General features: G+C 43.1%; 1 protein-coding gene and 1 long non-coding RNA gene across 2 annotated transcripts in view; one reads left to right on the top strand and one right to left on the bottom strand.

The window, feature by feature from the left end:
• Positions 1-2,669: 2,669 nt before the first annotated feature.
• LOC119165651 (uncharacterized) overlaps positions 2,670-25,151 on the bottom strand; it is a 29,507-nt gene continuing 7,025 nt past the window's right edge. Inside the window, exon 2 of the long non-coding RNA XR_005108945.2 lies at positions 2,670-6,944. This is a non-coding gene — a long non-coding RNA (uncharacterized LOC119165651). The remainder of the gene's footprint in view (positions 6,945-25,151) is intronic.
• Positions 10,458-18,142, top strand: LOC142769222 (uncharacterized). Its single transcript, XM_075872264.1, has 2 exons — positions 10,458-11,244; positions 18,030-18,142. Exons 1-2 carry the CDS (start codon positions 10,593-10,595, stop codon positions 18,080-18,082), a joined length of 705 nt encoding a protein of 234 aa, XP_075728379.1. The 5' UTR covers positions 10,458-10,592; the 3' UTR covers positions 18,083-18,142.

The raw sequence follows: 25,151 nt of genomic DNA on the forward strand, positions 1-25,151 counted from the left end.
AGTGTAGCACAACTTATCAAACGGGACGTTATCATAGCCTCTGTACAGCGCCGTTTTTGAAACGGTATGAAGCTAGGAACTTCGTTCAATATGGCTCAGCACACATTGCTGTCATCACCATGTTTGGTCAACTAGACTTTTCATTGGCTGTCTTAAAGTGGCATCAGCTGTATAATTGACAGGAACGTGAGCTGGGGAATCGAAATTGCACTTTTTGTAGGTATTAAATGAACCCACTCAATGAAACAAATCAATATTTACTTTAAAATAGACTGCCAGGATTCGGAATACAGGCGTAGCTGAAAAGTTCCGTAAATTGTTTCACAACACCTTCAAAGCATAGACAGTTGTACACCTCTTGTGTAATGAAATTGCATATCAAATTTGTTGACTGCTAACTGCTCACATGCACTAGGTACTTAGAGGGATACTGACAAATCTTTGTCACTGGAATGCAGCTCGCAGGAACGATTCCTGTGAACAATTGTATATCATTTAGCATATCTCAACAGAAATCAGAGTTCGGAAAGTAAGTTATGTAAATTTTGAAGTTTGTGCATCTCGTGCTGTACACTGCACCTTACAAAATCATCCAAGGTGCTTGTTCTCAAAGTTACCCTCAACCACTGCAGCCAATTCCAAGTTGATGCTGGTAGTAATGGTGACACTATAGTCACCACTTCCCTTTTGCTGCGCTTGTGCCAACAGACTGCTATTTGGTGCCAGAAAATGTATGGAAAATGTGGAAGCTTCAGGAAAGTCATTATGATTCCGATCACATCGTCACATGGAAGTACATGCAGCTTGCAATGCAGACAAAGCGGAAATATGTTACCGTTCTGTGTAATCACTTTCTCCATTGTTTACCACACTGTATTTGTACTCTAGCCAGTGTTATTTGCATTCACGGGCTTGTTGTTCTTGAAGCTTTCCCAAGAACTTCAATGTACCTTTTGCGCATTCATTTACTTCATGTACCTTTTCATTTCATTTGTTCAAAGATACTTGCTGAATCTGTTGGTGTGTTTATGTTATACCCACATTTGTGCATTTGTCTCTACCTTTTTTTTTTTTTCGGCTCTTGCAGGGTTACCTCTCTAAACATGGGCAGGTTGCAGTATACAGGGTGGCAAATCTCATGAGAGGTGAGATATATAGGAAATTGACAGTGGTTGGTAATAAACAGACTACTTAATTACCGGTGGTGTGCTACAACAAGACATGTGCTGTGTTATGACTAATAGACCCCCAGGACCATATTGCAGCAATAAATACCCAACTAATATTTTTGTGTTGGTGCCATTCAGTGCACCTGTTTTGGCTAGTAAATTTTTCGGAGAAAGTCTAGATACATCTTTTAGTGCCTATGAAAATATCACTGTCTTATCAAGCACACAATTTTTCCTGGCACATTATTAGTTAGGTTTGCAGCACACAAAACATATTTCTGCTTTGAAGCTATAGACATGAAATTAGGGAAACCAGCAAAACTGTTCACGGTCAAATTTCAATGGCTCCAAAGTTTGATGAACTTGCAACATGTACGGGGGTTAAACTTCTACAACGTGTGGTATTAGTTTGTTACATTTTTGTTTTTGAGCTTCACGAGTTTCAGTCCCTCGGAGGAGACAATGACAGTGCAGTAAAAAAAAATTTCTCATCTATATTATGGATGACACCATTGCCCAGCACTACAGCTGCATAGGAAACAAAGGAAAATGGAAGTTCCACGACCTAAATACTATGCCAGTTATAATGGTTATGTAGTTCAAAAAAGATTTAAAGTAGTACTCTACTAGAACCCTACTGGTGAATTATTTGCTTTAAATGCAATTTACAAATAAAAAAATAACTGCTCTGCTTATAAAGAATCTAAATCCGCTTTTTACACTTCTTGAAATTTTGTTAACATACTTGCATATGCTCCACAACAAGTGATCTTAGGTGATAAAAGGTAGCTGCTGTGCCTTGCAGTTACACCAGCACTCCAGCAGTTGTGTAGGGGGGATGATGACTAACGTATTTTGACCTTTACATTCATTACAGATGGCGTCAAGTCAAACGGGTTGTTTGCCGCAACAATAAATGAAGTTGAGGTAGTGGTGAGCTGTTTGGCTGCTGGTTTGGTCTCGGCACCTAAAATATGTGATATATAAATGTTATTTTTAGAACTGCTGTGGACAACCTATGGATATCGAGTTTTCTCAAAATGGACATCCTCTAAATATTGTAATAATAATGCCAATATCATATCAATGTTGTATGTGGAACCGCTGTGGACAATCTATGAATGTCCAATGAGTTCAAAATGGACATCCTCCGAATAATGCATTAACATTATATTAGCCTTTGTGGGCATCCATTAAAGATTAGATATCTTATGGCAAGATATTCATTTAATGTCTACTGGATGTGACATGTTTGGCTGGGTTGATATGAAATAACATGACTGTACGACGAACATAACACTAGTCATAACATGAAAATCATGACATGTCATAAATGTCCCAATTTACATGTCATGGTCTTGCTGCTCTTGCGGTGGTTTCATTTACACAAGATATGTTGCAAAACTGGCATGGTATGACATGACTGCATGGCGAGCACAAGCGACAGACCCTAACATTATGCTCATGACATGCGTGTCATGTAACAACATGACTACATGCAACACTCCTAATGTGCTTGCAAACGTTTCGCTAGCTTTGCATATACCGACTTTGGTATTACGGGACGTGAATGGATGACAAAGGTATGCGACTGGTGCAAACACGATAATCATGAGATGCGTGTCATGTAAGAACATTGCTACATGCCACACTCAAGGCGCCAATACACTTTGACGCAAGCCGGCGTGCGTGTGCGTCGTCGTTCGTCTTATTGCGTCATGCCGGCGATGCCACGCCAGGCGCCGCTATCCCCCTAGTAGAGATTAGTGGATCTGCCCACTGACCTTCATTGTGGATCTGCATGCCATATACTCGTAGGCGCGCGCCGCGCTTTGACGCATGTGTAAAAATAATATTACCTAATGTGCTATAGTTAGCGCCTTGCACAACAAAAAGCTTAATGTCGAGTACATACGGTTCTCCACTAGCCTGTTTTCGCTATGTGGCATGCTGGAGGATGCCGGAAAGGGTGGTCAGCTTTCGAAAATTGCAAATAGTTTAGCCGCTGATGGACCTGTGTCTGGGGGAGCAGATAATACGGCTCAAGCCAATGCCACCTCAGTTGACAATAGCAAGCAGCTGATTGCCACCTTGCTCGGCGGTGGTATGGAACGCCCCGTTGCTAGTACATTCTTCAAGTTGGCTGCCACCAATAACGGATTCATGAGCGGAGCTAGCAGACAATGAGATTACACTCCTGAACTTCCACAAAGCAACAGTGCTTTATGGAACCATACCTGCCAAGTTCAGAAATTTTGGGGAGAGGGGGGTCACGCGGACCTATATGTCCTCTTTTTCGCACCAAAAGAAAGAAAAAACACACATCGCGATAAGACTGAAAATATCCAGCAGCCCTTGCTTCCATTAATGGAAGACCTCCGTGAAGAAAAGCACGAGTCGCAGTTCCGAAGACAAAGTTCCCCCTCCCCGATGACCTCTTTCTTCGAACAAACTGATCTTAATGATGATACTGGTCTGCACAATTTTCAACAATGTCAACACACTAATATTATTATCCTATGTGTACATCCCAATCATGTAAATCTCAGATATGCAGCAGACATCCCCGCAAGCAAGAAAATGATTTTAAGCATGAGGTCGCCTGTTTGTTTGTATATATAACTTTCGTGGAAGTAAGTCTTTCAGACTGAAACTTTCTGGCCTGTTCTATTTTTACTATTTCATAGTCTCATTCAGGTACAGAAAACCTTGTGAGCTGCTGTATCCACAGACAAAATAAGACGACCTCACGGAGTTTTTTTTTTTTCAAGGCCATGTAGACAACCCTCTAAAATAGCAGAAAAGAAAATGTGCTCATACCATACCTGCCAAGTTCAGGGATTTTGGGGATAGGGGGGTCACCCGGACCTATCTGTCCTCTTCTTCGCACCGAAAGAAAGAAATACACACATCGCGATAAACTGGGGGGGGGGGGGGGGTCAAATAACTTCGCAAGCGTAAACCATCGGCGTTGCAGTCTTCTAGAGGCTTGAAATGGCCAAACACACGAGAAGGTTGGATTTCCCAACTAAGGTGCTGCAAATGAGAAAACGCAAATGTTGCCGAAATTCCACGTCATCAAAACAACTAGCAAAAAAAAATATCTGTCAAAACAACTGCGGTATGTCTTCATGGGACAGCAGCTTACTGCTGCAAAGGCATGGGTCTAAGCTTCACTACCTTACTAAATTCTTTGGACAGGAATGCCAAAATGCTTCTAGCCTTTTTTACGTTGCCTTTAATCTACCGCTGCTGCGTTAGCCGAGTGGCCTCACACCTCAGAGATCGCTATCAAAGCGAAGTGGTGGCGCCACACACGCCACCAATCCAAACGTGCCACTGAAAGGTGCACTAGTGTTGAAAAACGCATCCCACCAAAGAAAAAAAAAGGAAAAGAGCTACAATCAGCGTCAACAAGTCACACAACAAATAAATTTTCCTGTAGGCCAACTCTGGATACGGCCAGAAAACTTGGAGAACAGTGTTAAGCCCAACACAGAGACCCAGGAGATACATAAGAGAGACAGGAAAAAGCGGCATCTAACAGCGTGACAGGTGTCACCTTGCCTCCTTTGTTCCAGCATCACTGCCACCACAAGCTTCGTCAAAAGAAACCGAGTCACCGCTGCAAGTAGCTCGACCGTCTTAAGGTCCTCTAAGTATCGTAGTATCGACGCGCGACTCTGGACAGGCTGGTGATTAAGATGGTTGTGATGGGGTGATAGTGATGGTGGTGTTGGTGGTTGCAATGGTGTTTGTACGTACGTACAGTGGCCGACAAGTTGCCCCACCAAACCGTTTGAACTTATGACTGCCGCACGAGTGAAAGATGGGAGATTTGTAGAGGTCGCTAATACTATGTCAGTAAGTGGCGCATCCTGCTGGCTGTAATGCCTTTTATGCGAAGTTGAATAAAGAAGCAGTTGTTTGCGTTCAGCGTCGACTGATCGTCTTCGCACGGGCTCTTCAGACACCCACGTTACGCCAGTGTTTCCGTCTCCGGAGAACTGTTAACACAACAGTCAACAGGCAATGCGACGATTACACTCGCTTAGGTACAGATGACTGAGGCGCAAAATACATATCCAAGAGCAACCAAAATCCTCAACTCGCCCCAAAAAGAAGTCATTTTGAATGAGTACACAACTTGACACCGCAGCGGCCGCCTTGTCAAGACTATGCACCCGTTGTGTACAGTGAATATAACTTCCTAGTTTCTGTACATCATGTGCTAGATGTGTTATGGAATACTTTGTCCTTTCGTTAAGTTAGTTTTTGCATACCTGGGTTTTTCAGTTATAACAAATTTTTTGTTCCCCTTAGTGCTTCTGTGTCGTTCTTTACGATCAAGTGACAATATTATTAATATTGCACATTTATTTACTTTCTTGAGACATTTTGGTATTTCTGAAATAGGAGTATTACTGTACTATCTTATTAGTTGTTAAAGATGATAGCCTTCCTTGGGATACCAGAATTTTTAGTTCGTCGTTCTGTCTGTCTGTGTCGCAAGATTCAGCCATCCGGCCAAAGCTTATGCACTCGGTGAACGCCCGGTACTCTTGAACTGGTGGCTGCACTTATACTTTTGAACATTGTCGCTATAGTATGAATATTTGAGGAGTAACATCAATTCGTGAATTAAGTTACCATAGCCAATGCCTAGTGGATTGTATGTTCTCCTCGGCTATGAAAGGTGACTGTTTCGAATCGCACCGCCGGCACTCACCGGTTTAAGAAGCATGGGTACAGGCATCCCCCTTACCCGGCACCCGGTAGTCACAGGGGTCGTAATGCCTGGGAGTGGCGTGTGAAGTTGTGCCTTGCAATGCGTTGGTTCGAACTGGTTGAATTGGGCCCCGGTATAAGTGTCATTTGTCCTTGTGTCTGTCCTGTATGCGTTACCCTGAGCACGCATAATGTACCTGAATAAGAAAAAAAATTCCTGTGTTCCTGCTACAAAATACATAGATACGCAATTCTGAAGACCTTAATGTTCTTTAGGCAGCGCTGAAAACGCAATGCTATGCATGAAAAAAGCCCTCTGCCGACAATATGGTGTGGCCTACTTCGGTGCACCAGTAGTGCATGCACACAGCCACTGACCCTTCCGCGCATTCATTCATGTCTCACAAAGGGTTCTTTGCAAACTATCGTGCTATACAGTACCACACTCAACCCAAACATTGCAGACATGTTGTGGAGGTATGAACACATGGCATGCCAATAGTGATAATGCGGTAAGATGAAATCTGTTCAAACAAATCTCCATTGCATTGATTATGACCAGACGAAAATGGTACGAGAACAGCATCACGGGTGGTCGCGAATGAGACCATAACTCCTGTAGTACAGCCAGAAGAAGACTCATCTTTCGACGACATTTGCAAAGAAGCACGCAGATGTGTGCCAGATTTCTTCAATTAGCTCTGTTTGAGAAATTGAGTTACGCAGTATTCATAGTTGTCACCCCTATGTGATGCTTAAGACCTTTAGGTTTTTCAATGAATGAATGAATAACAAATAATTATTATACAAATAGTTGTCCCTCAGAGATGCGCAAAGTCTTTGGACGTACCTTGCCTGTCAAGTCCCTGGCCAAACGGTCACACGTCCCAAGCTGCAATTGGAGGCACAGTACTGCTGCCACCACCTACCTACCTGTAATATATAGACAAGCTGGCTTCCAGCCTTGTGCTTAGCAGAGAGGTGTTCCAAGTCCCTTGGGAGGTCAACTCCCCAGGTTATCCGAGAAAGTTCACCTTTTCACGGGTTCTTTTCACATGCAACAGAAAGTTTATCAATGATTACGAACATGTCCAAACATAGGCACTTTCAACACACTGTTTTACACTTGTACAACCCGTCAACATAAATAACCTTCTTAATATCAGTGACCAAGCCAAGATTGCTACCACATTGTGAAAAAACGCTGGGGTTCTGCGTATCAAAACTACTGATACCAATATGAAGAGGGTAGTTAGAAAGCTCAGCATCAACTTTGATAAACTAAACTTCATGTACAATCGATATGCGCAATCGCTCGAGATAACCCCATCATGTCACAACAGGTCAAATCCCCAGAGATGTTAGCTCTGATCCACGCGTTCCAGTTGAAATTACACCAATAAGACCCGTACTGAAGACCGAAAACGAAAGTATTCACAAAGCTTGGCCCCAAATTGTCCCGCTTCAATTTGTGAGTACTGTACATTACAGACAAAGTTGAGGAGGGCACAGCCGTATCAACAAGTTGACTTTCACTCCATCCTTAGAGCAGTAACCGCCTTCCTCAGCAGCATGCAAAAATAATGTGTGGGGTTTAACGTCCCAAAACCACCATATAATCATGAGAGACGCCGTAGGGGAGGGCTCCCGAAAATTTCGACCTTCTTTAACCCATTGGCTTCCGGGTTGGCAAGGCCAGTGAACAGCAAACCATTTCTGACATTGTTTCATAGATGGCAGCGCAATATTTTTGCATTTTCCTTTTGCCTGGTATATTGTCCGCTAGATGGACATAGTTGCCCACGTTATTTAGCTGTATATAAGAGACAGACAGACACAGAACTTCATTGAGGTCCTGAGGAACACTATCTCAAGGAGGTAGAGCAGCGGTAAGCCGAGCCTCACCGCCGCATCGTGGGCCCTCAGGACAGCCCAAAGTTGATGTGCAAGTTCTGAGCTCCTGAGCGCAGAGCTGTGTCTAAGTCTGCTTTTTTTTTTTTATTTACAGCAAAGAGCGCACTATCCCGCTTTTTCAAAGCGTGGTGGAAGAAACATGGTGCTGCAGCCTCACTAATGCGCCTACAAGCTGCCAAATGGGCTTGTTAGGCGACCGTTTCAATTACGTCTGGCACATGTCACAAGCAGAAAAACCGCATGACACGTGTGAATACAGGGAATACGGGATGCAATTGATCTGTAACAAGTTTCTAACCTTGCAAAAGTCTCCACACAACATCTGGGAGCCCGGATAAAGCCGCTTTCATTGTGGAACAGGCACCCAGTGATGGAAGTGTGTTTCACTTTTGGGGGCATACTTTGGAGCAGCCATATGTCTTTTTGGAGAAGAAAAAAAAAATGCTAGTTTAGAGCAGCTACTGGCATTTTAGAAACAGATATTAAATTTGCCACACATTAATTGGAGTTCATAGCATTGTCGAAGAATCTCGTAAATACTAATATATTTAACAGACAACAATCCATATAAACTTCATGAAGCAAGCAATGACAAATTGTCAAAAATGTGGTGTGAAATGAGCTACAATTTAAGTACTAGTATTTGTGGCAGAAATGAAATCAAACCGGAAAAGCTGAGTGCCATTTTATAAGTAACCACAGTACCATATAACTGTTGTCAAATGAGCAGTGCACAACCAGTATGAGATAAACGTAATACTGCTCATTCTCACATTTCACCACACTAGCCAACATGTCTAGCTTAGGGAAAAAAAAAACAGCCAAATGAGCTGTATGCTTAGTTCGTGTCGCACAAATGAGATCAGGGCCGATAATGCTGCACCAACGCCTCCTGCTGCACACTAGTAGCACAATGGGATGATAGCACACAGATTCTTTTCAGTTTCTTTAGGACTTAGAGGAGTCGGGCAAACGGCAAAAGTTCGCCATTCTCATTCTCCGAGTGTCGTTTCGGAGCAGGTTTTATTTGTTTATTTCTACATACTGCAGCCCCGCAGGGCTATCGCAGGAGTATAGGCAAATACATACATAGAAGCGCATAACAAGCGCGCTCTATATCAATGGTTAATAATAAACAATAAATATTCATCCAGTGATAAAGATCGAACGTAACCAGGCCAGGAATTCCACAATTCAATAGAATGAACAAAAAAACTATATTTAAACGCTATCGTACGATGAGCGAAGGTAGACATGTTTAACGCATGGTAATTTCGGGTGGTCGTTGGTCTAGCATGTGCTATATATTTGCCGAGTAAAGGAAACCGTGGGGAATTAAGGATAAAGAAACTTCAAACATTCAACGTGTCGACGGGAAGGTAAACTGGTAAGCTATCTTCCCGTCGACACGACAGGTTTCGAGCAATTACCCACAAAAACTACTGTTCGTAGCAACATGGGGCAGCATTTCTCCTTTAAGCAGTCTGAACCAAATGGAGCAGCACTTAACACAAAACGCAACGTGATTTCGGAATTGCAAGTCCTCCCAAGGACAGAAATGTCTCGTTTAGCAAAAGGCGAAGGGCACAAACACGAATTCCTTGCTTCGTAATCATGCCCTTCATAAGATGCACTCAGTACAAATGCAACACTGCAATCCACTTTTTTTCCCCCTTTTTCTTCTGACGCATGCATACAACACGGCACAACGCGTGCCACTACTCACGCAGTCTGACCACCCTCCTGCGGATGACAGTTTCCGCTTGAAAACCTAATCAAACTAAGCTGTCACGTGCGATAACATTCAAACTACTGGGCGCACTAAAAAGCACATCCGTTACACGAAAACACATCGGAACCCTAACGGCCGTTTTGATAATGGCGCCAAAGTGGAGAACAATAGCCCCATACGAAGCCCAGACGTTCCGAGAGTTGCCAAGTCACAATTCGATTCAGTAACTGCGTGTTCACGCATAAACTAAGCTGTTACGTGCGATAACATTCAAACAACTGGGCGCACTAAAAAGCACATCCGTTACACGAAAACGCATCGGAAGCCTAACGGCCGTTTTGATAATGGCGCCAAAATGGAGAACAATAGCCCCATACGAAACCCGGCAGTTCCGAGAGTTGCCAAGTCACAATTCGATTCAGGAACTGCGTGTTCACGCATAAACTAAGCTGTCACGTGCGATAACATTCAAAACTGGGCGCACTAAAAAGCACATCCGTTACACGAAAGGCAATGGCTGCTGCGCCGCGCGGCGCTCCAGCCATCCCCACACAGAACTGGCTGCTGCGCCGCACGGAAGTGACGTCACAAAAATTGTCATGACATACTTCGTTTCCGATATAGCGCGTTGTTCGAATTTACCGAATCGGAACGTGGCTCAGCTGGCCAGCAGACGTTCACTTGCTGCTGCTGCTGCTGGAGTACGGCTGGTTGCTGCTTCTGCGAGCTGTCTACAGGCCTTGTTCTGCTACATATTCGCAAGCCTCGAACATCATCTTCATCTAAGCTCAACCGCTTATTTTCACTGCTATTTTATATTTACTAACGTTGTTTATATCCATCCCAATACGTATTTTTGTGATTTTTCGCGTATAGGCTGATTTAGCAGTATCTGTGTGTGGCCCCTTCTTTGGTCATCCGTGTTAACGTGCTTCGTATCTGTGTCGTAGTGCATTTGCGTAGTTGACAGCCGTGTTTTAGACTAAATATTCACTTTCTTGTTTCTTTTTTTTTTCATGGTGTAATTCTGAATTGAAAGTGTGCGCAACATGACGCGTGTGTTAGTAGCGGGCGATTCAATGGTGAAATACGTCGACCAGTATTTCCCATCGCGCCGTGGCTTGTCTGTTAGCGTTGCCGCACACAGAGGAATAAGGATTGAGCACTTGCTCTCAATGATTGCTGACAAGCTGGCCAGTTTTGATGTTGTCATTGTACATGTTGGCACGAACAACACTCTTGACAGTGTCAACATGTGCATGGACAAATATCGCCAGCTCGCTCAGGGAATCATCGAAAGCAATCCCACGTTGCATGTAGCTTTTTCTGCCATTCTTCCTCGGGGGCAGAATCGGTACCGCCAAGGGGAAGAACAGTTGTGTGATGTTTGTCATTTGAATGACCACTACAGGAATGTGAATGCCGCACTCGCACAGCTTTGCCTGGAGAGGGGCTTCACTATCCTGGATAGTCTTGTGGACAGCTGGCCTGGATTCCTGAGCAGGGATGGTGTCCACCCCAGCCGGCTTGGCAACAAGGTGCTGGCAGACTTCCTGTACCGTGAGGCCTGTGCCTTGTCCACCCAACTAGAGAGGAGACACATCCAACAGTCCTACAAGGAGTCCAAGGCATCTGCATGGAGTGGGTGGGCTCGGCAGGAGCACTTTTCCATCAACTTGGAAGTCGATTTTCCAGCACTTGGTATGCATGCAGTTCAATATTCTCCAGCAGTAGGTGGACCTTCCGCTGCACCAGCTCCTGTCTGGAAAACCAGCAGTGCTCTCATGCAGAGACACGACACTGACCAACTGGCCAGTACCATTCATGGTATTGGCTTTACGCTCGTTGGCGGTGTCCGCGTTCGCTGCAAGGGAAGCAAGGCTTGGTGGACCTGGGACAGCCTGCCTTCCCCCATTTTCCATGGCACAAGTGTACCATGCAAGGGAAACACTGGGGAGAGGCCTATTCAGCCAATGATCCCTAGTCGAGGTGCAAGCACCACTTGTGACAGGAAAATAAGGAGAGCCTCACAGGAGCATGAGAGTGCTCTTGTGCGCTCTTCTGTGGGGGAAGAGGAGGCCAGTGCTGGAAAAGCAGCTGTGCCACAGGCTGTCGGCCAGTGTGGCGACAGTGAGTGGAAACTGGTGCAGTCAAAGAAGAGCCGGCGGAAGGCTGCGGCACTGCACAAGCAAGAACAGAGCTCTAAACTGTGTGCAGACAGTGAAGGCAAAGTTCTTGCTGTGACAGCTGCCAAGTCCATCAGGTCCACTTCACCTATGACAGCAGTTGTGAGCCAGAAACAGATTCAGTCTGCTTCTTCCGCTGTCTGTGGTAGAAAGCCTGAAGGACGAGCCAGTGTCTCGCACAACGTCATTCGTGATAGTTTTAAAAAGGTGCAGCGTGTTCCTAGCAAGCAGTTGAAAGACTGCTCAGTTAGTTCCGCGACTCACTGTGAATCTGTCACGAATGACGCTGTGAACGAGGTTTCTGTCTGCAAAAGCCATCTACCAGCACTGACTCGGGATTGCATGCGAATTGAGCGCGATCCTGGCACAGAGGCTGGTGACCCTATGGAAGCTGGGTGCACTGCAGCTGTGCAGTACAAGTATTGTGAGGCTGCTTTGACATCCAGAAGCAGGCCTGTCAGCCTTGGTGCCCAGGCTATTTGTGTAAACACTGGTGCCAACCCAACCGTCCTCAATAACCCAGTAAATACACTATATGGTGGGGGTAGCAAAGTTTATTTAAATGCAACATTTGATAACTTTCCTTCTTTTAAGAAAAGCTTTGATGAGTGGTGCAGGGAGGGCAGGCATGTAGTCATGATAAATAAGAGTAATAAAAGTCCATTCACATCAGAAGATAAGGACTTCGAGTATATTAGGATTAAATATAGCTGCATTCACGGTCGCACAATAAAGCCCAGGGGGATAGGAAAGCGACCAAAGCAAGCTTACAATGGTACTGGCTGTGAAATGACAGTATCGGTAAGCCTATGTAAATCGCCTACTCTGCACTACAAGATAACTAAACTACAAGCTAAGCATAACCATCCCACAGAATATTATGATTTGTATCCTCAGAAGAGGCTTCTGAATCATGGAGAAAAAGAAGAATTCTTTGACTTAGCTAAATGTAATATTGGCGCAAAGGATTTTAAAAACTTGGTCGAGCAAAAAACTGGTAAGAAGTTAACTACAAAGGACATTAATAATTACAAGCAACGATTTTCTATTCCTATCCGCAATGAGCAGGCTCATGGTGAAATGGTTTTAAAGGAGGTAGAGACCTTGCTAAAAAATAATCCAAACTGGGTTATTCACTATGAAATGAATCAAAATAATAACCTGCAATTCATACTTCTTCAAACAACGCACATGCGTGAGATTTTGGAAAAGTATCCAGAGATTCTATTTATTGATGGAACGTATAAAGTGAATATTGAGGGTTATATTCTTTACTCTATATTAGTTCAAGATGGTCGTGGTCGTGGGAGACCTGTGTGTTATGCCTTCTTACGAAATGAGACGACTGAAATTGTTGAGCCCATGTTCACAAAGTTTGTAGATTTCAACCCATTTGTTGTGTCTGCTTGCAAAGTAGTGATGATTGATAAAGATCTCAATGAACTGCGCATTTTAACCAATATTCTTCCTAATTCTAACATACTTTTGTGTACATGGCATGTGTTGCATTGTTTCCAGCAAAAGGTTAATGAAAAAGCTAGACAGCAACGTGATCAGTTGGTTCCTCTCTTAAAAAGCTTAGTTTATTCCCCCACTGAGCAAGACTACTTCGATAAGCTTGCTAACCTCCAAGCTATGACTTGCACAGATTTCATTTCTTACTATATGCATAACTGGCACTTGTGTAAGGAAATGTGGGTACATGCATATCGGCAAGCCCTTCCTACATTTGGTAATAATACTAATAATCGCATTGAGTGCCACAATCAAAAGATTAAAAATTATCTCTCTTCAAGCATGCATTTGGTTCAAGCAATAGAAGCATTGGTAGGTTACATTGATAATGATTCTTTATCTCTACAGTTCTCTAAGCTTAAAGAAATGAAGCTGAACCTAAACATAAATGATTTCAATGACCCATTTCAGCTAGAATTGTCCCGTAATTGCACTTCTGAGGCTACAAGTAAAGTACTAGAGCAGTATGAGAAGTTTAAAAATGTAAGTTATCAAGTCACTTCCACTCCTAATTCTTATGTTGTAGTTTCACCAAGATCACAGTACAGTGTTTCATTGTGCTTGGCTTCTTGCACATGTGCTTTTTATAACCAGTACACTCTGCCTTGTGCACATATTTTAGCAGTGCGTGACTTTACTAAGCAAGATCTTTTCGACAAGGCTTGCATACCAGACAGGTAGTGCAAGGATCATTTCCTGAGTGACAGCTGCACAACCACTAGTGCCACACCAGTGGTAACAAGCAGCATTCAGTCACCACCCTGTGTGAAGCTTGACACTGCACAAGAGAAGTATACTTATGCTTATAAGAGTCTTTGCGAAATGTCAAAAACCGTGGCTAACGTATTATCTAATTGTGGTGAGAAGGAGTTAATGGAAAAACTTTCGTCCTGCGAGGCTTTCTTCAGAAATTTAACCACATTTCCTCGTAACCAAACTTCAGCAGCCATAAAGGCTGCACCAGCTCAGTTAGCACAAACTAGTGCCACAAGTTATCTCGGGCATTCTAACAGTACAAAACTTGTGGTACCTTTGGTTAAAGCAAGAAGGGGGCGGCCAAAAAAAGTGAGAGCTGTCAAGCGTAAATTTTTCCCAAATCAAGTAAAAAAGGTAGGCCTTGCAACTGTTAAAGTAGACATGCTAAATGTCTACAAACGGTATTCTCTTTCAGATGCAGATTTAAATGTTCTGGTACAGGGCACCTCCATATCAGATAGCGTAATCAATGTCGCACAGTATTTAATTCAGAAAAAGTATCCTACTTGTGTCGGCTTTCAAGATGTCTTACTGGGCCGATGTTTACAATTCACTCAAATCAAAGGCCCTTTCGTTCAAATCTTGCATGTTCAGAACCCCAATCATTGGCTTACAGTAACAAATGTTGGTGCGGACAAAAACACAGTCTTCATATATGATTCAATTGATCAAGATACCCCTCCTGACGCTGTTAGGCAAATCTGTCATATTCTAAAATTACAATCGCCAACATTAACCATTCAAACAATGAAGGCACAAAACCAGTGCAACACACTTGACTGTGGCTTGTTTGCAATTGCCAACATGTATTATATAGCGTCAGGCAGAAAACCAGAAACTTTGAACTTTAACCAAGTTATGCTACGCAAACATTTGCTGCAATGCATACAGAATGGTATGATCGAAGACTTTCCCCTCATAAACTCCATGGCTGCTCGCGTACAGCCAAGAGATAGTATTTACAAGTTACATTGTGTCTGCCGGCAACCACAATATAGTGGGGTAGTATTGGACATTACTTGTGCAAGTTGTTCAAGAGGATTTCACGGAGCTTGTCTCGGCTCTTTAGCAGCTAACTTGGACAAAAAAGTATTCGTCTGTTCTCAGTCATGTTTGCTGGTTTCCAAGGAAAAGATACATTCTTCTAATCAATAATAGCATTACATTTTGGTGTAGACATATGGCAAAATTTCTAAGCATTCTTCATGTCTCCTCGTCTAATTTTTGCTTTTCTTTAAAGGGCCACTCACCGGGTTTGGCGATTTTGAGCTGACAAGTGCAATGCGTACATCGGGAGTTTATGGTCACGTCTGCCAAACATTGCAACTCTATGCGACGTGGAAATGGGTCAAATTTCAAAACGAACGCTTCTCCCCCTTTTTTTTGGGTCGCGCCCCCAGAGAAGGAGGTTATGATGTGCAAGTATGAATCGCCCTACATACACAGCAGTGCAGTGACGTTGGTCCTATATGTATACGACTGTGCTCTGACGCTGCCAACAGTGGCACGTGACATGACGGAAATTATTTAACGTGACATGCGTAGTTAATGTAATTTGTTGCTTGAAGAGATTAATAAAACTTGGGATACATATTGAGACGCAATAGAAGAATGCGTTTGTCTTTTGCATTTTTTCCCCGTGAATTCCAACGAGATGTCGAGCTAATGTGCTAGCGTTTCGCATGCGTTTGTGTCTCCGCGGTTACTGCATCAAGCAGACTCCTGTCCTGGAAAAGAAATTAATGGTCCTGCGCATTCGAGCACTCATTATGCTCATCTTTTCAACCGCATCAAAGCCAGCGTTTCCAAACAATGTCGCAAAAACAGGCAGTAGACACAATACAATGCTGGTCAACAAAAAAACACCGCTCGCGCGCTCGAGGGTTGGGCTTGTTTGAGCACGTCATGTGCACGTGACCTCTTGGTTGGATGCTGGAGAGGGTAGGAAAGAGATTTGGCTTGTGAAGGCTACACGGGGGAGTGGCAAGGGTTTTGAGCTTGCCTCCTTTCATCCTTGTTTCCTGCTGTTAAAAAAAGAAGAAACTGTTTTCTCAGCTCGTAATGAACCGAATGAAAAACTTTTTGTGGTATAATGCTCTCCGTTAGATACACAACTTCCAGAGTTTGTTATGGGACCTGGTGAGTGGCCCTTTAGGGACTGACTTCAGGGATCGAAAGTATGAAGTTAGGCATGTTGGTAATGCATAACGGATCACATAGCACAAAAATTTGACCCAGGACAAGAGAAGGAACAAACACGAGTGCTCACTTCCAAGAAGATTTATCTTGAAGAGCAAACACATATATACTCCTGAAATGTGAAAATCAGGCAAATCATTCAAGACGCCCACAACTGCCATGCGCAAATAAATATCTTACATTTTCAAAAAAGACAATTTGACAAAGCCCGAGACATAGTGCTGATGCAATTCAGCTCTAGTCTACAAATCCTCTTTGCCTCGATAATTTCTCTTGTCATTTTATTTGTTGTTTTTTCTTCCAGCAATAATGATGTCCCGCAAAATCATTTTGCAGCCACACGTGCTGCAATAAACACCCTTGTAACCTCAAGAATGGTCGCAATCGTTTCTTGGCCTTGCACTGTAGCAGGTGTGGCTCCAAACCACTTTTGTGTGACACCATTATCATTGGGAAAAAAAAACTACAAGAGAAATTGTCGTGGCGAAAAAGATTTGTAGACTAGAGCTGAACTGCATCAGTACTTTCTCTCACTCTGTCTCTAGGGATCTGTCAAAACGAATTGTCTTTGCTGAGGATGTAAGGTTTTCGTGCATGGCAGTTGTGGGCTTTTTGAATGATTTGTCTATTTTTTGCATTTCAAGAGTATATATGTTTGCTCTTCAAGATAAATCTTGTTGGAGGTGAGCACTCGTCTTTGTTCCTTCTCTTGTTCTGGGTCAAATTTTCACATTATGTGATGAGTTAACTTTCTGCATGCACCACCTTATTTTTTTTCCTTGTTGTAAGCTAGTGGTGGAGCGTTAACTAGAAGTACATAAAAACATTGCCAAATGTATGTTACCCCAACGAACCAAATTCCTTTGTTGAGGCAATCCTTTCTGTGGCATTCCTTCTTTATTGACTTCTCATCACGTCAAACCTCACACCTGTCTCTTTCATAAAAGTTCTAGAACTAGTTCTTGCTTTGTTTTGTTTTTTTGCCAAAAGTAGAAAACTTCCCTTTGTTGAGCAAATTTTCCTGAACTAAAATATATTCATATCTAATACACGGAATAAAAAATAAAAAACAAGAAAATTTATAGGCTGATCACTAAATGTCAATTGAATAAGGATTTCGGAAATACTACCATGAATGGCACACAGCAAATACTCATGCATGCAGCCTTTTACCATGTGCAGCTGTAAACTGCAAACAAAAAGTATCAGATATTGTATATGATTTGCTTTTTTTTCTTTTCAGCAACAGTAACTTGCCCTTTAAGAGAAAAATATGAATATAAAATTTTCAAAAATAGTCATTTTTGAAAACCTGTCAATATATCAAAATGGTTTAGTTGATTCATGATTATGCAAGCAGTTCTTGCATGCCTATGGCACTGGGATTGTTAATGTAGGCAGGCTGAGTTTGTAATGCTCTAAAGCCTCAGCATTTTAGTGTTATATTACAATATAACATTCAAATATTTTATGAATGCAACTATGAAATTTGCTCACAATGAGTTTGCTACAAATTAAGCAACCAAAGTCTGTGTATATATTGCCCACATTAAGGTCACACTGCCACAAGTCTCTAGGCGGAGCCTGACCGCTACAGAGCGCGTTCTCGGGTGGCGGATAGAGAAAAGTCTTGCAATTAAGTGATGCTAAGCAGCTTCTATTAATAAACAAGACTGGCACTTGTGCCCGCGGACCAACAGGCAGAAAATACATATGACAACAGGAGTCTTTTCACTGCTGTGGTGGGCAAGTTGAAAGTTTCAGGTGCCATTTTTTAAACTCTTTGATTTATCTGTTGTTTTTTTCGTCTGTTTTCTTCATCTTGTACAGGTCCAGTACATTGTGGACTCACCCTGTTGTCAAGTCATCAGGAAGTTGGATGATGCTGTCTTCTTCTAGCTAAACTATGCAACTACTAAGAAGGGGATCAGAATTCAATTTTGTAGCAGTTATTTTACAAATAAATGTTAGTAAAATTTTTCTTGGTTGTAGTAGTGTCATTGTGTACTCACGGACCATAACATTACATAAGACAGGAATTCAAGTGCACAGCAAAAAAGTGCTGCTATGAGCACCTGTTATCAACATCAGCTGGTCATTCTTAATTTTGGTCTTTTATTTATCGCACATCGAGTAGCCGCAATTGCTTGGTTTACAGGCTGAGAGAAAAGTTAGCTCCCTTTCTTACACGCCAAAGGTTGCTGGCAGTGAAACAGCGTTGTCAGCATTTTGATAGATACTTTGAAAATGAATGTGAAAACGACGGAGGGACAAGACAAAGGCGAAGTACTGAGTCTTTCTAATCTCGTGTCTCCGTCGTGTTCGTGGGCGTTTTCCAAAAATGCATAGTTTCCAACTCGACCTTACTGATATATTGTGAAAACTTTATGAAAACATGAATCCCCGAAGTTAAGTATAAAACTTTCACATAGAATGCATCACTTCTAGCGTCAACAGTTGAGCTATTACAAAACTTTGATAAGTCGCAAGGCACGTAAAAGCAAGTATGGTCAAGCTTCACTGCCTTGTGAAAGCACTGCGGTAAAGCCAGCGTGAGCAGAAGAGCATTACATGATACGAAATGAACGCATGCACAGGCCACTTGTGCATCAAACAAAAATAAGCATTTGCGACTGCTCAGGCCAAGTATGCATCTTGGCACGTCCGTTTCAGGCAAACAAAAGGACAAATACCAAACTATGATCAAGCTTCACCGCATAGAAAAAGCACTGCGGTAAAGCCAGCGTGAGCAGAAGAGCATTACATGATACGAAATGAACGCATGCACAGGCCACTTGTGCATCAAACAAAAATAAGCATTTGCGACTGCTCAGGCCAAGTATGCATCTTGGCGAGTCCTTTTCAAACAGACAAAAAGACAATTACCAAAAGATGATTAAGCTTCACTGCATGGAAAAAGCACTGTGGTAAAGCCAGCGTGAGCAGAAGAGCATTACATGATACGAAATGAACGCACGCACAGGCCACTTGTGCATCAAACAAATATAAGCATTTGCGACTGCTCAGGCCAAATATGCATCTTGGCACGTCCGTTTCAGGCAAACAAAAGGACAAATACCAAACTATGATCAAGCTTCACCGCATAGAAAAAGCACTGCGGTAAAGCCAGCGTGAGCAGAAGAGCATTACATGATACGAAATGAACGCATGCACAGGCCACTTGTGCATCAAACAAAAATAAGCATTTGCGACTGCTCAGGCCAAGTATGCATCTTGGCGAGTCCTTTTCAAACAGACAAAAAGACAATTACCAAAAGATGATTAAGCTTCACTGCATTGCGAAAGCATTGCGGTAAAGCCAGCGTGAGCAAAAGAACATTACATGATACGAAATGAACGCATGCACAAGCCACTTGTGCATCAAACAAATATAAGCATTTGCGACTGCTCAGGCCAAATATGCATCTTGGCACGTCCGTTTCAGGCAAACAAAAGGACAAATACCAAACTATGATCAAGCTTCACCGCATGGAAAAAGCACTGCGGTAAAGCCAGCGTGAGCAGAAGAGCATTACATGATACGAAATGAACGCATGCACAGGCCACTTGTGCATCAAACAAAAATAAGCATTTTGCGACTGCTCAGGCCAAGTATGCATCTTGGCGAGTCCTTTTCAAACAGACAAAAAGACAATTACCAAAAGATGATTAAGCTTCACTGCATTGCAAAAGCGTTGCGGTAAAGCCTATAAGTAAATGATGTGCAGCAATCAAAGGATATATGCCTTATTCGTCGTACGCACCTGTTGGTGTATTAAAGCTGCTCACATTTGACAGGCTATTATGTGAGTGAGAGGCAATACCTGATGTGATAATAGCTGTTACATTTCTTTAATTGCTCACTTTGGGAACTATAGCTGGTTGATCGCAAGTTGAATTTGCATGAGTCCTTGAGTAACTTAGCCACGTGCCATCTTCGCACATGATGTCTTAGCTGTCGCCGAGTTATATAGATACATTGACGTGGCGTGGCTTTGATTGCGCGCGCAGTGCTGTTTAGGTTAACTGCTGCAGATGGGGAATAAATATTTAAAATCTCGTGGTACGCGATGCATTTGGTAAGGCATGCAGGGCTTATTCCTAATGTACGGCTCCTGCTTACGAGCGGCGCAGTCTGCGATCTGTGCCGATAGACAAACTGATGGTGGAAGAAAAATTGCTCTCTCCCACTAAAGGGAACCATGCATACGTGTGAAGCAGCGGGCGCTAACGCTTACACAGGCGGCGCCGTGGACGCTGGCTCTCATCGTGGCGTTGCGCAGGAGATCAACCTGGGGACGAGGCGCTAAGTACGCAGTGATGGACCGGTGTTTCTTTCTGTAACATGCCAATCACTGCTAATGGGTGAGAGACACAAGACTCTTATTAAATGCAGAGACCCTCAGTACATTTTTAACTAAGTATAACGCGCACTCTGCTCATTTTCATTGTTCAACAACGCACAAGAGAAATCTATCACCAGCACTACCTTGGAGGTCAATATCCAGTGCCTAATACGGGGTGGCCAGTGAACGGTTGGGCAGTGCTAGCAGTCATTTTTTTTTTTTTTATCAAGGAACTCGCTATCAGATGCTGCTTGCGTCGATGGTGCGAGTCGAGAGAAGGGGGAGTGTAGGAGAAAAGAGAGACGGGGAGGGGACGCGCATGCGCAGCAAGGGTGGTCACGCCGCACACAGCATTGAACTCGACCATAACACGCTTGGCATCTAAAGTGGCCCCAGTGTACGAGAGAAAATTGCTGGATCTGCAGTCGAAGATTTTCCGCCAAGGAAATGTAGGCTGCAGACTCTAGATCACATTACCGGCTGCCATTTGGTTCAGCACATTAAAAGTATCAGTTAATTTACATGGAGCATACTACGAACTATAGCTACATGTACTTTATAAATGTACCCGCAAAATCACCTGTAAATTTACACGGTGGACACTAATCCAGAGTTCCCGCCTGTTTCTGAAGCATTGTTACAGCAGAACACTGAAAAACATTGCTGCAGGTGCATATATATATGTAACGTAAGAAGGTAGCGATAGTTAGGAGTTAGTAGTAGAGGTCGAGAAGGAAGAAGTGAAAATGGAATAAACACGGAGTATGAGCCAGGCCACGTCTCCGATTCATCATAGCGTCACACAAGTCGACAGGATGGAGACCTGCCTGCCCCTTCATCAGTCGCTCAGCATCGACGCAGTTCTACAGAAGACACCCTGCCCATACATTGACTACCGAATCATCGCCTAGAAGGACAACGACCAGCACCATGACAGAACCATCGGCTGACCTCGACATCCCCAAGTACACCGGATCAGCGGACGACGGACCCGTACAGGACTGGTTCAACCTATTCGAGGTCCACGCCGCCGCTGCATCCTGGTCGGAACGGGAGATGGTTACGAACTTCAGCGACTACGTCACTGGTGAGGCATTCAAATTTTACCTGATTCACATTTTCGAGAACGACGAGTCATGGCAAAAAATCAAAGAGGAGATGATTACCCGTTTTAATGATTATGACCAAGACTTACTCATTGGCAACCATCTAGAGACAACTGCACACTATCGTCAATTTCCTAAGCAGTCCTCATGCATTTGAAAGTCCAGCGCGAATCGACAAGTGCCTCAAGACGAAGTGGCACATGCGTTTACTTACAGAAGGCCATGCGTATATTCGGAAAAACCTAACCGTCAAGCGCGCATCCCTTCTGCGCGAAAGTCAGCATTTCCGAAGTCATCGCTTCAACATACGACACGAGACGTCGCTCACCCTACTGATGCCTTTCATGCTTCGTCTGGCATACATGGTCCACCACCTGGTTTTCTACGACGCAGCTCTTCAAAGGCTCCTAACGGTCACTATTCGTGTCATAAGGACGCCTTGTTCATGGTAGACCAGCTGACACATGAGGAAAATGCCGAACAACGCCATGACGACTCAAAGAGTGAAAATCAGTCTTCACACATTGGATCAGCTTATTTTCCATCCAGCACAATTGGGCTACCTCCTGGTTTTCCGCCACTTGGCTCTTTCGTCGCTCACAACGCCCACCTCACATCTAGCACGCTCACAATGGTCGGGATAGAGCTGTGGAGCTCGGAGAATACTCAGCCAAGCCCTGAACCTACCATCCAGATTCAGACGCAAGAACCACTCGCAGCGAACAGTGAAGAAGCCCCTGATGATGTATCTATCAACTCTGAAGCATTACCTTCATTACCCGAAATGCAGCACAACAGCCTAGAGACTACTACCTGCCCACTCGACACCACATTCAATTGCCCAGAAAGTCAGTGTCATGGTAAAAAAGGGCTGCCACCTCAAGTCTTTTCGCAGCAACATCATCAATTCCAGCAAGTCCAAGAACAACAGAGATTCCAAGGGCTATACCAACAAGGACGACGACGAATGGAATCATCTTCGGAAGAACACACGCAGTTTATGGAAAGCCGTTTACAAACGTGTCAACCAAGCCAACGACATATTCAAGATTTCTCACTCGAAACAAAGAAAGCATCGAATCCAAGATATTTTCCCAAGGAACGTCGAGTAAGCTTTCTTCAGTCGAGATCAAGACTCAGGCAACACGACATACAACGTCGAGAAAGGCGCCGAACCCTACCCTGTATTCCGCAAGGACGCAGAAATCACCGCACTAGCCTCGGTCAACAAGCACGCAAACGGGTGGCGATGCATGGGTTCCAATCAAGACAAATAGCACGACACCTGCGCAAATCATCCAGCCAATGCTTCAAAGCCATCACACCACGTTCATTCATCGCAAGAATGCCGGCTGTGTTTCCATCTGATTTCACGCTCAAAGCATGCTTATGTTGTCCAGAGCGCAACAGCCAGCCTCGCCCTCCAGAGCTGTACTTGATACCCAGGATTGCTGTCCTCTCCTGTGAAGCTATAGTGTGTTAACGGAAACTTCCTCGGACTTGGAACGATCTTCTCTTTTTGACAGTGTTCAGTTCTAAGCCGTGCATGTTCAGTTTTCATTCGTGTTCATCTGACGCGACTTCTTTCGGGGGGGGGGGGGGGGAATCCTGTAACGTAAGAAGGTAGCGATAGTTAGGAGTTAGTAGTAGAGGTCGAGAAGGAAGAAGTGAAAATGGAATAAACACGGAGTACGGGTTCATCATAGCATCCTGTCGACTTGTGTGACGCTATGATGAATCGGAGACGTGGCCTGGCTCATACTCCGTGTTTATTCCATTTTCACTTCTTCCTTCTCGACCTCTACTACTAACTCCTAACTATCGCTACCTTCTTACGTTACGTATATATATATATATATATATATATATATATATATATATATATATATATTCACACAGCAATTCATACACGCCATTCTAACAACCTGACATATACACATGGCCCCACTCATGGGTTGGCTGCTGTGAGGAGCATGCACAGTAGCTTTCCTTGACACTCGCAGTGCATCATGTTACTGTAATATAAACAGCGTCATAAGGCTAGACTATATTTTAGTTTTATGACATTCTTTGGCTCCCAAGGAGCAGGATGCTTTTCTTGAAAAGAAAAAGAAAAGGCAGATCCCATGCACAGTATACAGGAATCGATGCATAATGCGAAGCAGCCAGGAAGGAGGAAACCATGCTGTACAATTAAGACGTGGATATTATGATTTGTATGTTAGGAAATGTCATTTATGGTCATCATACAGTGGTATGCAATGCAAATTTCACTGTATATTAAGTTAGCGAAATTGCCGCAAGCACACCAAGAGCCCGGCATGTAAATCACGTGGTGCATGATTGTATGTCATAATTTACATGTTACCATTTCCTCTTTATGTTCATCATGCAGTCACGTCCACAGGTTGACGAACTCACCCACGAGTCGACTCAATCAAACTCAGATCAAGCTGTGAGCCTCAATCTGAATGAGCTGCATAAGTTTTGCTGACCTATGGTCACGTCATATTAATTTTGGTATAAACCAAGCTATAGCAAAATAACCGCAAGCACACCATGAACGTGACATGCATGTGAGCCCATTCGTGACATGCATGTCATGGTTTTTCCATTACCACACCATTAATTTATGTTATTTGCACAAAATATCTCGTCATATCATATTTGGCATATATCTATGTAATGAAACGGCTGCGAGTGTACCAATCAATGTATAACGGTATGTATACCAATTTTGTTGTGTACATTCTTTTAATGATATGCTAAGGAGTGCACAAGGTCGTAGGCGGCTAGATAGATAGGTATATATATATATATATATATATATATATATATATATATATATATATATATATATATATATATATATATATATATATTGAGAGAGAGAGAGAGAGATCGTTTGATTGTATGATTGATTGATTCAAAGTCACAGAAGTTCACTAAGAAACGCATTGCACTTGAAGTTAAACAATTGTAAAAGGTCGGCTTTTATTAGTATATTGCGTGAATGGCACCAGTGCTCTATCTGGCTTATTAAATGCATATTATTTAATTTATTGTTATATAAATATAAAAAACACACCTATTTCATTTGCAGAACCCTCTGAAGAAAGTAGCATGTTATGATCGTAAATCTGTAATGGCTGGATGGCTCATTGAGATGTTGTCACTCTCTTACCACATTGCTTGTATTGCCTCTGTTGGCAATAAAACGCCAATGACAACCCCATTTCGTTCATAGACATGCCAAGCTTACTGCCTACATCCCAGATCAGTGGGCTGGGGCTGAAGGCTGCTGTTGCGAACGCGTGTTGCCACTTGCATTACATCGTCAAAAAGTTTACAGTGTTACTTTTACCATCTTTACTGACGACCATGACGAAAAATACCATCTTTACTGACGACTACAAATTTATTGCATTGAATAGAGAAATCATGAAATGAACTAAAGATTCGAAAAGGAGTAACCATTTCAAGAGTGAAAACAGATGAGA

This window comes from Rhipicephalus microplus, chromosome 8 (assembly GCF_043290135.1).
Source record: "Rhipicephalus microplus isolate Deutch F79 chromosome 8, USDA_Rmic, whole genome shotgun sequence".
NCBI classification, from domain to species: domain Eukaryota; kingdom Metazoa; phylum Arthropoda; class Arachnida; order Ixodida; family Ixodidae; genus Rhipicephalus; species Rhipicephalus microplus.